General features: G+C 48.4%; 1 protein-coding gene across 2 annotated transcripts in view; it reads right to left on the reverse strand.

Moving 5' to 3' along the window:
* Window positions 1-2,844, reverse strand: part of FLVCR2 (FLVCR heme transporter 2) — a 52,529-nt gene extending 49,685 nt beyond the window's left edge. The window contains exon 1 of one of the 2 annotated variants that reach the window (XM_041758923.1): window positions 1,753-2,844. In XM_041758923.1, the coding sequence (XP_041614857.1) occupies window positions 1,753-2,406 (654 nt within the window). In that variant the 5' untranslated portion in view covers window positions 2,407-2,844. The remainder of the gene's footprint in view (window positions 1-1,752) is intronic. The other variant, XM_041758922.1, reaches the window with a different exon arrangement.
* Between the last annotated feature and the right edge of the window lie 14,714 nt (window positions 2,845-17,558).

Here is a 17,558-nt window from a genome sequence, read left to right on the forward strand (position 1 = left end):
AGTGCCTGGCAAAAGGGGAGGCCTAGGTGAATGCTTCTTGAGTGAATGAATGAATGAATGAATGACGAATTTAATGCAAGTAAGGCTGGAGCATGTGTGGAGTACCCAAGAGGCACTAGAAGAGAGAGGTCAGAATTACCAGGTACAGAGTTTTGCTGATCCATGTGGGGTTTGTAGGCCAAGAAGAATTATTCTGTGGAATAGCATTTGAAGTCTCTTTAGACAACTCTGTGGAGGCTTTTTTTCTAAGCAGCAAAGCTCAAGGTACCCTAATACTATTTCTCCTCATTCAGCCATGCTTTATTCAGGAAGAAAGGCTAAATAAAACACATGCCAAGAACCAAACATAAGATAGTCATCTCTCAACGTGAGGAAGCAGAAACAATTCAGTTTTTCATCTTTTTTTTTTTTAGGGCTAAGCCTAAAAGATCAAATTGAATAGATGGCTCCGTGATACAAATATATGCTGTCAGAGTGTTTTTAAATGTAAAATTCTTAGCATTTCCTGATCTTGGTGGGGACTGGGGAGAGGGAATTAATAAATAGTCTTATTAAATTTTAAAGATTTATCTGGTGTTAAGTTCCCTCACGGGTATGTGAGGAGGGGTCTGAAAAGCTATTAGTTTATACATTATGGTTTACAAAAAATATTTTGGATTTGGCCACCTGAGGGCTTCTCCTAGTTAGCAATCCTGCTCTCCTCAAACAATGGGTTTGAGAGTGCAGTGACCTAGTCTGTTCTGCTCCTAATAGGGAGATTTAACCATTGGGAAGTTTGAAAAGACCTACCTTTCACCTCGCAGTCTTACCCTCCTATAAGGGAAATATCTTATAACAACAAAGGGTTACTGGTCATTTGTAAAATAAAATAAAATACATTAAATTAAAATAACAGCAACAATTGCAAGTGCTTGGGGGAAGAAATGAGACCTGGAGGCAGTGGTCTAGATAGAGAAGGACCCCATAAATACCTGCTTCAAATATTTGGAGAAGGCAGAGTCATAACATGCCCAACGTTTTGGGTCATAACCTCATTGAGATGCAAAGAATTTGAGATCATCCTTCCAAAAAGAAGGAAAGAAAAGTGATTGAAATATGAACTTCCTGTGCCTTTCCAAAAAACTTTTCTAGGCCTGGGAAATTCAGAGCAAGATTTCTACTCCATCCTGCTATCTAACCCCCAGGGAAGCAGCGTGGCCCAAAGTACTATTCCCTCTGTCCTGGCTTCAGCTGTGTATTAAAGAAGGTAAACACAGAGCCAAACACCACCGGGCCAGCACTCCGTGATTCTATGTATAGTACAGGAGATGCTGCACTCTAGGAAAGCTGGTGGTCAGGTTAAACATCTGTCAAATTCTGACGATACCAGAATAATCTGGTCCCCAGGGGCTGCTCCCTGAGAAAGAACAGCTTTCCTGAAACCACAGGTCTAAGCATGTGGACTGACAGGGCCAGGAAGGAGATCATGAGCCGGTTGTCGTTCCAGAAGCATGCTTTCTGCAGGGGGAGGAGAAATTGTTGGTGAAAGACAAGGCCTCCTCTTTCAGCTCCCCTGCTCATCTCTTACACAGTCGTCTAGTCACAATCCCCCACCCATACCCAGCCACGAAGTCACCCGGAGTCACAAACACTGCTGAAGTCAGGAGAGGCCAGGCTCACACAAGCAGGTGCCCTCAGGTCCAACGTAACACACTGAGCCTCCCAATGATATGATGCCCATTCCTCTGAACACCCGCCAACTCCTCGACCCACCTGATTGCCAAAGACAGCCATGGAGCAGGCTGTTGACACCTCATTAGCCCCGAACCAGACGGAAGCAATGCGGGAGGGCATGCCCAGGATGAACACCTGGGCCACAGAGCAGATGATCTGGCCTAGGACGGTGACTGGGAAGAGATGTGGCTTCAGGCTACCCAACTTCACCCAGGCCCCCAGGCAGTTGAGAGCAGAGCCGGTGAGGGCGATGGTGCGCAGGCCGAATTTCTCCAGCAGCCAGGCCACCGGCAGGAGCAGAGGGATGTAGGTCAGCATGTAACACATGGACAGCCAGTCGATGGCAAAGGCGCTGACCCCGTAGAAGTTCATGAAGATGTTGTTGATGGAGCCGTACTGTATCCACTGGAAGGCGTTGCACATGGAGTAGCAGCTGAAGAGCAGGACCACCACCCAGCGGCGCTTGCTCACCTTGATCACGCTAAGCTCCTCGGGACACGAGCTACTGGGGTGGGCCAAGCCCCCGGGCTGGGCCAAGGTACTGGGGTGCGCCGAACTGCTTGGGTGGGCCGAGGCGCTGGGGTGGATGGAGACGCTGGGGTGGGCCGAGGCGCTGCGACCCGCGGGGAGCGCAGGCTCGGGCGCCGAGGGGCCCTCGTCGTACTCCCGGAGGTTGGGGTCCTCATTCACCATGACCGCGGCCTCTCCTGGGGCCCGAGACAGGTGCCGGGAGGCCTCGGGACAGTGCCTCGGCTGCGCCCTTGGGGCTGACAGCGCCGGCCCGGCCCACCCCGGGGTACGCCGAGACCCGAGCCTGCGTCAGGCGGGCGAGTCGAGCTCCCTGCACCCACCCCCCCGCTTCAGCTCCCACTTCTCCTTGGTGTCTTCGGCCCCGGGCCGCGGGCCCCCAGGCCGGCCGCGGACACCCCCGCCGGCTCCCGGCTCCCCTTGAGTCCTCCGGGGGGGGCGGTGCAGGCCAAGTTCAGTCCCTGGGTCCCGGAGAAAAGTTCGCGCCTGGCACGGAGCCTCTAGGTGGGACTCGGTGCTGCTCCCGGGTGGCTTCGGGGCCCCGCCCCGGGGCGCACGTGACCGCCCCGCCCCCGTCCAGCGCGGCCGCCCCCACCCTCCTGCCCCCCTGCCCCCCTGCCCTCCGCCTCCCCGAGCCGGGCTGGGCCGGCTGCGCAGCTGTTTCGCCACAGCTTGCGGGGTGCATTCCTCCCCCACGCCCCGGGTGCCATGGAGACGGCGGGTGCACCCCCACCCCGCACTGCCCCGCGAAGCCACTGCCCTCTGCCCGCGGACCCCCCAACACACACGCGCGGAAAAAATCCCCGAGCCCCGGAGGGAGCCGCACCGAGACGGGCTCCTGCGCGCGGGCCCCATCCCCGGGCCCCATCCCCCGGGCCCCATCCCCCGGGCCCCACCCCCGGGCCCCATCCCCGGGCCCCATCCCCCGGGCCCCATCCCCCGGGCCCCACCCCCGGGCCCCATCCCCGGGCCCCACCCCCGGGCCCCACCCCCGGCGCCGGCCCCGCCGCCCCGCGCCTCCTAAGTGCTCTGGGGAATCCAGGAGGGATCCCCGGCGTTTTACCGGTTGGATCCTTGCTGGACTTTGGGTACGAAGAGACGCGTGGGATGCCTGGGCCGTCGCGCTCCCCGGGGCCCACGGGAGTCGCAGGAAAGTCGTCTTCCTCGTTGCTGTGCCCGCGAACCTGGTCTCGTCTGAGGGAGCTCGGATTCGAACCCGGGACGCAGGCCTCCCCTCGCCGCGGCCCCGACGGCCTGCTGGCGAGCACCTGCGGTGGGGGGGCGGGGCAGACCCGACTCTTGGGAGCCAGGGGCGTGGAGGGATCCAGTACGCAGCCGGGCGCCGGCTCCGGACGAGGTCTGCAAATAGCCCTGGGCTGCCACCTGTTGACCGAGCCCATTACAGAGGCGACTCCTCGAATCATCGCCTCCAGAAAGTCAGGCCTGCAGGGCAGAAATGCCTGTTCGCAGTGTCCATTTCAGCCCCCGGAGGGAGAAGAGCCTAGATTCTCCCTGGGTTCCAACAACCAGCCTAGCAACTCCTACGTGTGTGATGTGAATTAAGATACTCCACCTCTCTGTGCCTCAGTTTCTTCATCCGTAAAAGAGGGGTGATGAAATCACAGCACCCACCTCAGACTGTTGTTTTGAGGCTTGACCCATACAAGACATGAGAGTACTTTGAGAATTCCTGGCAGACCGTGAAGCGTTCCCCTGAGTGTTGGCTATCCTAATAATCCAAAGGCTAACGTGTGTTGTATCATGCTAAGCATGTTTACCACATTGTGTTATTAAAGCATCACAAGAACTCTATGATGTAGTTACTATTGCATGCCTGCATTTAACATCGGAAGGCTGAGGTTCAAAAAGTGAAGTGACTTCTTAAGATCCCAGCTGGCTTGCAGAGCCATAGTTTCCCAAGCAAGTCTGTATTCATTCAAGCTACAGACTCAGGGCACACATGCAGGCTGGGGACAGCAGTGTGGGCACCCCCCTGGGAGCTTGTTACAAGGGCAGATGCCCAGCCCACCCCAGACCTCCTGAAATAGAGGCTACATTTTAGAAGATCTCCAGGTGATTTGTTTGTTTGCACATTAAAGTATGAGAGCCCCTGGGTGCCACTGCTTTCCTTTCCTTTTCTTTTTAAATTTTCAGACACAAAAGGAATTTAAAGCTCTAGGCAGTGGTTCTCAACTTGGGTTGAACATTAGAATCACATGGAGAACTCAACATTGCCTGTGCCTCAGCCACAACCCAAATCAGGTTCTTAAAGAGTGGACCCCTGGCATGTACATGTTTAAAGTTCCACAAGGTGATCTCAGCAGGTAGCCAAGTCTGAGCACCCCTGATGGGGCCAGAGCCACTGGTTCCTGGGAGGCGGAACACTGTTTGGAGGCACCCACTTTTTGGCAAAAATTATGGGGTCTTGGATTATAATGGAATGTTTGAAGAGAAAGCACATACCCACAAAGAATCTCTATGCTAATTTAACATTGCCTGTTCTCAAAATTCCAGCAGTGTTCCCTATCATTCTCCAAGGAGCACAACTTCCATTCTCTTGGAAGGCCTTCCAAGACCTCTCACTGCTTCTTATTCCTAGATCATCATGGACCTCTCTCCAAATTCTTCCCAGGGTGTTCTTTTAAAAGAGAGAAAGAAACAAAGAAATTAATTTGTTAACTTTTTAAAGTAATCTCTACACCCAAGGTGGGACTTGAATTCACAACAACCCCAAGATTAAGAGTCAGACACCCTATTGACTGAGCCAGCCAGGTACTCCTTTACAATATATTCTTAACTTCGCCTTACAGATATGGAAACTGAGGCCCAGAGAGTTGGAGCCTGTAACTCAGACCCCCACAACTACTTAGCATCAAAACAAGCAACAATACAGTTCTGTGAGTTCCCCTCCATGCAGCACACCTCCTCTCCCCACCATGTGCTCCTGTGGGGTAACAGATGCTTCAGTTTGGTGACAAATCCTAAGTGGCCTAACCTGCCGTTCTAGTGATATTTGGGGTTGTGTTTTGTGGTACAGTGAGTCAGATTAAATGTGAGGTGCGGATATCTTCTACTAACCTCTCTATCCTTCAGTTTCTGATTTATAAAGATTCAAAAATACCTGCATATTGGTTTTGGTAATAATATTCTGGTGGCTGGGGATCCCTCGGTGGCTCAGCAGTTTGGCGCCTGCCTTTGGCCCAGGGCATGATCCTGGAGACCCAGGATCAAGTCCCACGTCAGGCTCCCTGCATGGAGCCTGCTTCTCCCTCTGCCTGTGTCTCTGCCTCTCTGTGTGTGCGTGTCTCTCATGAATAAATAAATAAAATATTTTAAAAAATATTCTGGTGGCCACACAAGAATTCTGTCTCTTGGCTGGTTCCCATCAGGGGTGGACAGCTATATAAATGTTGGGTAGTTATTACATAGAAACCCTCTGTGTTCACCCATTGAAAAAACAAGTACTGAGCAGCTTCTATGTATTACATCCATCTATTGATCAATAGATATGTTCTATCTATAGGTACACCTCGAAGGGCAACGGGAAATCCATTTTAGACATTGCTTCCTGAAAGGGGGCCCTGATTCCTTGTTCTATCCCAGCTGATGTCCCAGGGAGCTTGAGGGACCCTCTGGTATTGAACTGTCTCCTGGCCTTCAGCAGAATAGTAGCAAAGTCTGCCCTCTAGAGGCTAACAGCTACTCCCGACAATAAAAGTGGGGACTTGAAGTCCAAGCATCCCATCTGATAAGCAGGGCGCAGGTATGCGAGGCATGGAATTTGTTGAGTGCACAGGAAGGCTAAGTTGCTAATGAATGAATCAGATTGAGATTCTGGATTAGTCTCTCTTAAAAAATACTGGCGCTCGGAATTTGTGGAAATGTTGCTCTTACAAATCTTATATGCGTAATAGTGCATCCTCACCAATATCCTGTTTTTCCCTTATTTCCCACACTCCCATGCATTTCCAGGTCCTTAAGGTACATTTGATGGGATAATCCATACAGCACATGCTCTCAATACTTGTTGGTGGAATAGAATGGAATTACACATTACCATGAAGTTTGAGAAAACGGGGGCAAAGAGGAGCTCGGAGAGGTTTTCAGAGATTAAAAAACAGGTTTCGTAAAACGCTTTCCAAAAAAGCAGGCATAGAATGTCATCAGAGTTATCATCAAATCTGGAAACAGGAAGTCAGGGGACTGAAGCCTCTGACACTCCAGACTCAACCCTGGAACTTCAGGGAAGCCTCTTCGGCCAAGCGGTGTCCTCCAAAGCGGGGCCAGGGCGTCACCTCAGAAAAGTGGGTGTGTGGTCAGAGGCCCCATTATCCACACCCTAGTTTTGCCTGACCCTTCCTTGACCTTCTTACTGCTGCCGGTGACTTTGACACTTGCAGATTCTGTGGGGATCTTATCCCCTTACGTCTCCTACTTACGATGAGACTTCCGTCGCGGCATCCAAAGATCATGCCCAGGTCCGCTTCTCCTCTGGGGTTCTGTCAATGAGTAGCTCCACCAGCAACCAGCCAGCCAGAGAAGGACCTGGAGAACCACCCAGAACTCTCTGTTCCCTGACTCTCAGTGTCCACTGGCTGCTCATCTCCCCCCCCCACCCCCGTCTTCCCTTTCCTCCTTTCTCTTTGGCACCACCTTAGTTCAGCTTATCGTGGCTCCTCACCTCTATCCTGTGACCCCTTCCTTGTTGGTCCGACCCTTCCAGTGCAGCGCTGCGCCACTTCGCTTTGGGCCTCTCCCCTGCCTGGGGTCCTCCAGCAGCCACCCCTGCAGAGGCTCCCCGCTCCTTTGTGATGCTGCTCTGGCCCCATCTCCTACCACCACCCACTCCACCTTGCACTCCAGGCAGGTGGAACCACCTGCAGCTCCCCCAAGCATTATGAACACATCATGCCTGCACACACCAGCCTTCACAATGCAGGGCAAGTGTCACCTCCTCCAGGAAGGCTTTCCCAGTGCCCGAAGTATGATTCAGAGGCTTCCTTCACACCCGTACCCTTCATATGCACACCTTTATGGGAGCTCCTGTCACATCCGACTACACATGTTTATTTAGTTCTTTAAGTCATCCACTTGCCTTGAGTTTCTCAAGTTATCATGCCCTAGTCATAGTCAATGCCAATCTCTAGCTTGCTGTCTGGCCCAGACAAAGGAAATGAAGGCGTGATTGAACTGCCTTCTGCGATGCAACCCCTAGACGAGGTCCACCTCCAGATGGCCTCAAAATGAATGACAACGTGTCCAGCTTGTCCTGAATGCTCATACCTCCTTTGCTTGTCTTTTTTTTTTTTTTTTTTCCTTAGAACTCCCACAGAGCCCATAGAGTGGGACAGCCAGGAGGTCAGTCCTGTGGTGTGGGATTCTGGATTCCTTCCCCATAAGGGTCCTCTGGGTTCACAGAGTCTCCTTGACGGGAATGAGATCAGGGCCTGCTGACACTGAGGAGGCCCATTCTCCTTAGAAGAGAGGACAGAATGAAAGCTTCCTGCCTGGGGCACCTGGTTGGCTCAGTGGGTTAAGCATCTGCCTTCAGCTCAGGTCATGATCACTGGGTCCTAGAATCAAGCCCTCCCTTGGGCTTGCTGCTCCACCAGGAGTCTGCTTCTCCCTCTCCCTCTGCCCTTGCTCCTCCTGTTTGTGCTCTCTCTCTCTCTTTCTATCACATAAATAAAATCTTTAAAAAAGAAAGAAAGAAAGAAAGAAAGAAAGAAAGAAAGAAAGAAGAAAGAAAAAAGAAAAGAAAAGAAAGAAAGAAAAGAAAAGAAAGAAAAGAAAAGAAAAGAAAGAAAGAAAAGAAAAGAAAAGAAAAGAAAAGAAAAGAAAAGAAAAGAAAAGAAAAGAAAACCTCCTACCTGGACATGTTAGAGGCCAGGCTCTGTCCTGGACACATGGTTTAAAGTGAATGTCTCAGTTCACTGGGAATACATGGCTGTATCTTGAAAGGCCTCAGAAGGTATTGGTCATTCTCTTAAAGAAAAGGACTGTGGACTTGGGTGACATTGTATTTCCTCCACTGTTCATGTTTTGGTGTGTCCATCGCATTGTTCTTCGCACCCTTAGTTCTCTATAGATTTTAAACATTTCTTAATAATTAGAAAACCAAGTTCCTCCATAAACACGAGAAAGCCCTAACTAAACATGAGTCAAAGAGGAAGGAGATATTAAAATTTTTTTTGCATATTCTATAGAAAGCCCAGAGGTGTGAGGCTTTCTTTGCATAATGAGACAGAGGAAGTGTGGTAGCAGTGAGATTTGTTGATTACCAGGGCAACAGTTAAAGGTACCTGGGGTGACAAAGAAGAGGGATGCTGACCAGGCAGGGTTATGTGATGTTGAAACCATAGTGTTAGAGAAAGGATCGATAGAATCATCTGGTTAAGTCCCTCAGTTAATACGGACAATACTCAGGCCAGGGAGCTCTTTTAACAGAGTCCTTAGTTCATTCACACCTTTGTCTCCTGCAGGCCAAGCACTGGGTGTCAGGGAAACCAAACACAACAGAGACAGCAGTCTTACCCTGAGAGTCCACAGACTAATGGTGAGGCAGATTGGTGAGCAAGTCATTGTAGGGTGGCTCAGTAACTGCACGGTGAGGGTCCCTGCCGGCTCATGGATGGACAAAGCAGGAAGTTAGACAGGGTTTCTCAGGGAGATGTTTGAATGGGACCTTGAGGAACAGGTAAGACTCAGTCAGGACCTGTGGCCAGTGTTGGGGATCCTCTGGTGAGTAAAATGGTCCTTTCCTGCCCCCTTGGAGCTAATAGTTTAGTTGGGAGGACAACCACCCATCAAACTGTCACATGCATAAGTAAAATTGTTACAGGTGCTCTGAGGGTTATTTGTAAGAATTTGTAAAGAAGGACAGACAAGCTAGATCCCAAGCCAGCTCTTAAGAAAGAGTGAAAACTAAAAGAAAACAAACAAACAAAAACTAAAAAAAAAAAAAGAAAGAAAGAAAGAAAGAAAGAAAGAAAGAAGGAAAGAAAGAAAGAGAAAACGAACTAGGTGAAAGAGAGAGGAAGGGCATTCTAGGCAAAGCAAACAGTATGTGCAAAGGCCCTGAGGCAGGAAGGAGCTGAACATCAGTGTGACTGGGGCAGAGTGAAGGTGAGGGCAACCCGAGAGAGAGGCAGCAGCTAGATGGTGCAGGCACCATTGAGGGATTTTTACTTTGTCCTAAGAGCAAAGGGGAGACATCAAGAGGTCTTAAGCAGATGAAGGGACATTATCAAAGTTGTCAATTGGAGAGTGCTGGCTGCTCTGGCTGCTTTGGGGAGAACCCAGTTGGGGTGGGGGGTGAGCATGGGGACAGAGGGACCTCTCAGGAGGTGTTGTGCTCACCCAGGTGAGAAGGGAGAGTGGAGACTCAGAGTGGCAGCAGTGAGAGGATGTGGAGGAGCTGAGGGCACAGGTGAGAGGCAGTGGTGGTGGGACTGGATGGCGGGAGGAATCAGGATAAACCTTGCAGAGCGAGAAGCAGAATGATATCATCACTACTGCCTCCAGTTGCTCTGTCCTTCCTCCTTTGCTGGGCCCCCACCCCTTCCTACAGCAACCTCAGCCACTGCAAGATCGAAAGGCCAGAGAAGCTGCTTTAAATTCTGAGTATAAGTTTCCATGAAAACCCAGCAATCAAATTTTATGGAAAGCAAGGAGTCCTGAATTCATCCTCTCCTCTTTCACTCTTTGGCATCATGCCTCCTCAGGACTTCAGGGCAGGATACTTGGCTCAAGTTCACCTCACTTCTATGAATAAACAGAAAACTTAGAAAGAAACAGGTCCAAAATGAAACCCTTTAAGTATTTATGGATTCCCTTTAAGTTTTCCAAAGTAATAGTTGTGTGAAGTCCCTGCTGGTGATGCCATCAACTGCCCTGAGCTCTAAGGAGTCTTGAAAGTGCTTCTCCAAACAGGGCAACCGAGAGTGCTTAACTGTATCCCAGTTTTTTCAATAACCTTTTTTTTTTTTTTAATTGTTGCATTGATTGTTGTGCTGGTGCCCGATTTGAACCAGCTTAAGCTGGAAAATAATGTGTTTCGAGAACACTGGAGGTGCTCCCAGACTTTACCTGTGTAGGAGCTGACCACTCAAGTGGCAGAAAGGGCTGAGTATGGCTGAAGCCTTGGAAGCTGCCAGAGGCCGATGTGCTCACGGCTCCTTCCTTCTCAATTCCTGCCTGTGTCTCAGTGCATTTGGGTGGTTATAACAAAAATAGCTTGTAAATGCCAGAAATTTACTTCTCACAGTTCTAAAGGCTGATAAATCCCACAATCCGGGGGCTGGCAAATGTGGCATCTGGTGGGGCCCCCTCCCTGGTTCTCAGCATCTTCTTGCTGTGACCTCATATGGTGGAAGAGGTGAGGAGCTCTCTGGGGTCTCTTTTGTAAGGGCACTGAAGCCATTCATGAAGGCACCCTCCTGACCTAGCCACGTCCTAAAGGCCCCCCCTGCTGATAACATCACACTGGAGGTTATGTTTCGAATATGAAACTGGGGGTACACAGTCCATAGCATCTTCAGGGTCAGCTTTCTTTTTCCCTCTTCCTAAATATTAGTTTTCTTGGGGATCCCTGGGTGGCTCAGCGGTTTAGCGCCTGCCTTTGGCCCAGGGTGCGATCTTAGAGTCCTGGGATCGAGTCCCACGCCGGGGTCCCAGCGTGGAGCCTGCTTCTCCCTCCTCCGGTGTCTCTGCCTCTCTCTCTCTCTCTCTCTCTCTCTCTCTCTCTCTCTCTGTCTATCATGAATAAATAAATAAATCTTAAAAAAAAAAAGATTAGTTTTCTCCACATTGGAGTTTCACCTCTTAACAATCTCAGCTTCCTGAGAGACGCTGCCCTGCTTTTCTGTCCTAAATACAAACACCCAGATGCCCATTCCTTGACCCACTGACCATAACCATAGGGGCAGCTCCCAAGGGGGCTATATATTGGAATGGAAGATAAACAGTTTCCAGAAAGAGAGCGGCAATTAACCAAACAGATAAAGTGATCAGTGCCAGAAAGCCTACTGAATGGGAGAAGATTCTTACAAAAGACATATCCTATAAAAGGTTAGTAGCCAAAATACACAAAAAAAACTTATACCACTCAACACCCAAAACACAAGTAATCCAATTAAAAAGTAGGCAGAAGACACGAACAGACATTTTTTCTGAAGAAGACAAACAGATGACCAACAGACACATGAAAAGATGTTCAACATCACTCATCACCAGGGAAATGCAAATCGAAACCACAATGAGATATCACCTCACACCTGTCAGCATGGCTAACGTCAAAAGCAAAAGAAACAACAGGGGTTGGTAACGATGTGGAGAAAAGGGAGCCCTTGTGCACTGTTGGTGGGGATGCAAACTGGTGCAGCCACTCTGAAAAATGGTATGGAAGCTTTCCAAAAAATTAAAAATAAAATGATCATATCATTCACTAATTCGACTACTGCATATTTGCGCAAAGCATATGAAAACACTGAATTGAAAAGATGCACGCACCCTGTGTTTACTGCAGCACAATAGCCAAATTATGGAAGCAACCCAAGTGTCCATCAATAGACAAATAGATAAAGAGGTAGTGGAATATTACTCAGCCATAGAAAGAATGAAGTCTTGCCATTTGCAACAATATGGATGGATCTAGAGGATATAATGCTAGGTGAAATAAGTCAGTCAAAGAAAAACAAGTACCATGATTTCACTCATATGCAGAATTTAAGAAACAAAACAAATGAACAAAGGAAAAAAGATACTAACAAAAAAACCCCAGACTCTTAGCTATAGAGAACAAACTAATGGTTACCAGAGGGGAGGTGGGTGGGAGGATGGGTGAGATAGGTAAAGGGGATTAAAATACACTTACCGTGATGAGCACTGAGTAATGTACAGAGTTGTTGAATTACTATATTGTACACCTGAAACTAATCTAATGCCGTATATTAACTGTACTAGAATTTTTTAAAAAATGGCTAGTGGCTCTAACTCATAGGTACGGAGAATCACATATCTTTAGAAGTGAGGTACCTACTTCCCTACACCCTTGGTGCTTGGAAGGATCCGTATTTTTTTTTTAGGATCCCTATTTTCTTAATAAGGACCCCATCGTGTTTGCCAGAGAAATGACCTGGGAGCACAGTGACATTCAAGGGCTGGCTGTGCCCGTTTAATTTCTTGTGCACAGTAGTCTGTGTGATTCTGTAGAACACTCTAGAACCCAAATACAGCTTTGTGCAGTTGGTATTTTCTTGCAGTTACAGATCTCTGTGTGACAAGGTACCTTTCTGTCTTCCCCACCTTATTCCTCATTCTTCGACCTTCTCCCTAGTCCACCAAGCTCTCAAGAACTCTTTTGTCTGCCCAGCAGGAGGGCACATTTCCGGCGTTCTGGCCCTGGGTGCCACTCCTGGGCTCCGTGTTCCAGTGTTTGTGCACTGATTCCAGATGGCAGGTGAGCAAACACAAGGGCTGCTGCCCAGCACAGACAACACACTCACTGTCCCGTCCCAGGAGGACAGCCTGACCTCACAGCACCCCCAGGCTCTAGGTCCCCAGGCCACTGCCTCCTTTCCCCCTCTCCCCATGAGACCCCCAGAGGCTGGCAGGCTTTCCTCCTCCTACTTTCTTCTCCCCTCAGCTCACCCCTTGGGACCTGACTCCCATGCCCAGCCCCCTCCCACCTTTGCTGCGGGGGGTGGGGGGCATTAGGAACAGCTCTCCCTCTGGGGCTGGATCCATCTGGCTGCTCACACTTTTCCTTTTGGTCTCCCTGATTTGCTAGTTTCCTTTATAAATATGTGTATCCAAGTAATAGGAGTGAATTGATTTAGAAAATGAGGTCATTAGTTGTGCAGATGGTTCATGGATGCTACAGAAATGGTGATGGTGGCTTGTGGGTAACTCAAGTTTGGGAAATATTGAGTTACATGAACGGGTACAAACTCTAATCGAAAACAGCTACCAGACTCACGCAATGACAACGGCCATGTGTCACCTAATTATATCTGTTGGCATGGCCTCGTTCTGTCTGCAAATCAGGTAACCACAATACAAAACTACTGACACAACCTGTTTCCATCCCCACAGCCTTTGTGACACAATGGGCCAGGACTCAGTCTCCCCTCTGTGCCTGGACCCAAGTACCCTCACGGAGCTTGTTACCTTCCGTATCCCAGACACTCACTCATTCTGGATGCTAACACATCCCTCTCATCTCCATGGCTATCAAAAGAGTGTTTTTGGCCAGCGTGTTGAGGTTCAGGAGATCAGAAGAAATCCGTGGGCTCTTGATATGGAGTATTCCCTTTTTTCTCTTTTAAAAAAAGAGAAAAAGTGAGAGACTGGGAGGAAGCAAAGGATGAATGGTGGCTTGGGGATGGGGCTATCCATTCACTCTCATGTATTCATTCAACAAACGTTGTTGAGTCTTGATTACATGTCCGGCACTGCTATGAGTACAGGAGATACAATTGTGAACACACTACAAGTTCCTACACCTTTGAAAGTTTACAACCCAAGGAGAAAGTGGCAATATCATGAAAGATAGCAAGATAGAGAGTGAGGTGGTGGTTAGAGGAGGCCTCTCTAAGGTGACATTTAAGCATAAGTAAGGAAACAAGCCACATGGATATCTTGAGCTAAGAGTGCCCCAGGCACAGAAATAGCAAGTGGAAAGGCCCTGAGATAGGAACACACTTGCTATGTTCAAGGCAGAGCAGCTGCAGTAGGGAGAGTGTGGGGAGAAGAGGTCAGATAGGCAGATGGGGGCCAGATCCAGTAGGGTCTGGTAGGCTTTGGTGAGGGCTTGAGCTTCAATTGAGGTGAGAAGCTCCAGGAAGGTTTTAAGCAGAGGGGTGATGGGGAGTGACTTGTATTGTAAAAGGATCACTCTGACTGCCATGTGGTGAGCTGACAGGGGAGTGAGGGGGAACAGTTAGGAGACTTCAGTGGGGGATGAAGGAGAGGAACAGAAGTATCTGCTCTGAGGTGTGAAGCATGGATGTGCTGACAGGTGGGCTGGTCAGGCCATGTTCCCAACTCTGAAAAATGGGAGCTCCCTCTCTGGAAATGTAACTCAGCACCAGTACTTCTGGAGGCAATAGTTAGGAAGAGGTACAGTCATCTTTTCAGTATTTGGACACCTCAAGCCAAGAGATGGCAGCTCAGTATCATCTCAGACCACACTGGGCATGTGCTGTTCCCACCACTTAGAACACACTTCTTCTCCCTCTTCATCCACTTGATATTATTTTCTGCTCAGCATTCAGTTGAAATCTCACTTCCTTAGACTCCCCAGACCTCTTGTCCTCCAAGGAATAGGTCAAGTCCTTGGTGTATGCTTTCCTAGTACTTATCAGCATTGTCATTCATTAATTAGTATCATTAGTTCTTCTGTCTCTGCGTCCCTCACCAGACTGTAGACTCTGTGCAGGCAGGGACGTGGGTCTGCTTTATTCACCTCTCTATCCTTAGTCCCTAGCTATCTGCCTGACATGGGTGCTCAATATATTCTTGTTGAATGAATGGATCAATAAGTGAATGGAGAATAGAGCAAGTGCCAAAGATACAGCTGGGAGGAGAGCTGGTTCTCAAAGGAGAGATGCAAATAGGAACAGGGCTTGTGTCAACTCAGAAATCAAAGGACTCACAGGCACTTAGCGTTGAAAGCACGAGGACTCTGTCCTGGACTTGCAGACAGAGTCAGCCTTGTAGATATGCCTACATGTGTGGATAGACATGCATGTGCATGCGCACGCACACATAGACACACACACCAGCAGTACCAGCAGTAGCTCCTGTTATGAAGGGTAAAGATAGGTTAATAACAAAATATCTCTACTCACGACATTTACTGAAGTTGGAGCAGAAACTAAGACTAGGGAAGGCTTAGTGGTTGAGCGTCTGCCTTCCACTCAGGTCAAGATCCCAGGGTCCTGGGATCGTATCCCTCATCAGGCTCCTCGCAGGGAGCCTGCTTCTCCCTCTGCCTGTGTCTCTGCCTCTCTCTGTGTGTCTCTCAAGAATAAATAAATAAATAAATAAATAAATAAATAAATAAAATCTTAAAAAAAAAAAAAAAGAAACCAAGACTAATATTTTGATGGCCACATTTGTTCTTGAGGCAAATGATGCAATCAAGTCTCATTTGAAACCAGATCAATATTGATAGGAATTATGACACAATCAATTTGGTTTCAATGCTTCTAGCTCCAAGCCTCCAAGTTCCCTTCCACATCCCTTCTTCCAATCTCCAGCATTCTTATGCCCCCTCTACCTTCAGAGAATCAAAGACCTTTAGAGAAACAGTGGGCAAAAATTCTACATCTACAGGGTAAATGGCTGATAAGGCAAAGTATTACTCTTACCAAGAGCATTTGCACTTTGGTTGCAATGAATACCTTAAGCCACTGCAACGAAGTTTGGGGTTCTTATACTCCTGTGATTTTGTTCCATGGACAGCCAGCTGTCTCACAAACGCTGTTCTAATCTTTTATTCACTGTCCTTTGAAGGCATTGTGCATGGTGGTTATCTTAGCACAAGCGAGTGCGTTTTGTCCAAGGGACATTTTTATATACCACTTTCAAAAACCACTATGGTTCCAACCATTAAAAATTCACCAAGTGATGAACCTTACATACATCCTCATTCCATCCTCATCCTTCCTTCTTACCACAGATGACACACTGTATCAGAGTGGCCCAATCAGAATGGCCTTTGAGTCAAACATTCTGCTTCATGTCAAGTAGGTTTACTTCTTGCAACTATGAAGACCTCCTGGCTCACTAAATTGTAACAACTGATGAGAAACGTCTGACTTCCAATTCAATGCTGCATGCCACGAACCACCCTGTCCCCTGGCAGCTGTGTTTCTTGAGTTTTGGGTGCATGGTGTGTTGATCCATGAAAGGTTTTCACCTTGGGGTCTATGAATGGATTCCAGGAGTCTATAATCCCTGAAATAATATCTTCCAAATTTGATAAATATGTATATATTTTGTAAAGGAAAGGGGGGGGTAGTCCAGATTTTCATCAGATCTTCAAAGCTGGTCCGATGACCACCAAATATAAGAAATCACAGGCTTAGATGGGTAATCTAGACATTTCAGGTAAAAACATCTACTTTGATTCATGTCACTTACTTAGTATCTGCCCTCACTCTCACTCGGTACATGGTGTTAGGGGCAGAGCTGACTGTTCTGTTTATTTTGTCACTGGGCAACTGGTTTGATGCAGCACGTAATCTCAAGTGGATTTCCTGACATGAATGATGCACCTTGGAGACAACCTTTGACAACTAAACAGAGAAGTTTCTGGATTAACTTTGGGCAGAGTGAAGCACGTGTTTGGTGAGACCATCCTGCCTTCTAGAAGGTGACTTTTTATTCTCTCTCCATTTGCAACAAGATTCCAAGAACTGGGTCTAAAGGGAAAATGTCGCTGCTGGTTTCTGTGTGCAGGTGACCTTAGATTGGGAACGAGACCAGCAAGGGCTGCAGGGCACGGGGAGTGGGAATTGCTTCTGCTTACCCGCCCTGCTGGTATGTCCTGTGCTGTGCAGGGGAGGGAGAAATCTTCCTCTACCCTTCAAGGTCTTCCAGCTGGAGTAAGAATTCAACGGACACAAAACAGATTAGTGGAAAGAAAAAACGAAGCTCTATTATGTGCGCCTGGAGACCCAATAATGAAATTGAGACCTAAAGAAAAGACCCAGGCAGGCAGTCTTTCTGTATTTTAGACAAAGAAATGATAAGTTTGTGAAGAGTTTACAGAGTAAGGAAAAATGTATTTGGAAGCTTTGATTAGTAAGGAATTTGGGCTGAGGGTGTAGATTAGTAAAAAAAATAACAAGGCTGATTTCTGTAGTTTTTTAGACTTTCAAGTCCCTATCTCAGGTGATAAGGATATCTATGTCCTTCTTAGTACAGGGAGGGATTTTTTTTTCTCTACATATATTTTTTTAAAGATTTCATTTATTTATTCATGAGAGACACAGAGAGAGAGGCAGAGACACAGGCAGAGGGAGAAGCAGGCTCCATGCAGGGAGCCCGATGTGGGACCTGATCCCCAGACTTGGAATCATGCCCTGGGCCAAAGGCAAACACTCAACCACTGAGCCCCCACCCCGGGCGCCCCCAGGGAGGGTATTTTCCATATGGGAGATTTATTTCCTGCTTTCAGGGGGACAGAGGAGGGTCAGAGTGTCCTTGCCCTGGGCTGGTAGCTTCAATTCAAAGCAATCAGTGTGCTACGCGGCACATGTGAGGGCGGCCTGCCCTGGGCCCCTGCATATGGCTGAGGCTAGAATCAC

Source organism: Vulpes lagopus, chromosome 6 (genome assembly GCF_018345385.1).
Source record: "Vulpes lagopus strain Blue_001 chromosome 6, ASM1834538v1, whole genome shotgun sequence".
In the NCBI taxonomy this organism is placed as follows: domain Eukaryota; kingdom Metazoa; phylum Chordata; class Mammalia; order Carnivora; family Canidae; genus Vulpes; species Vulpes lagopus.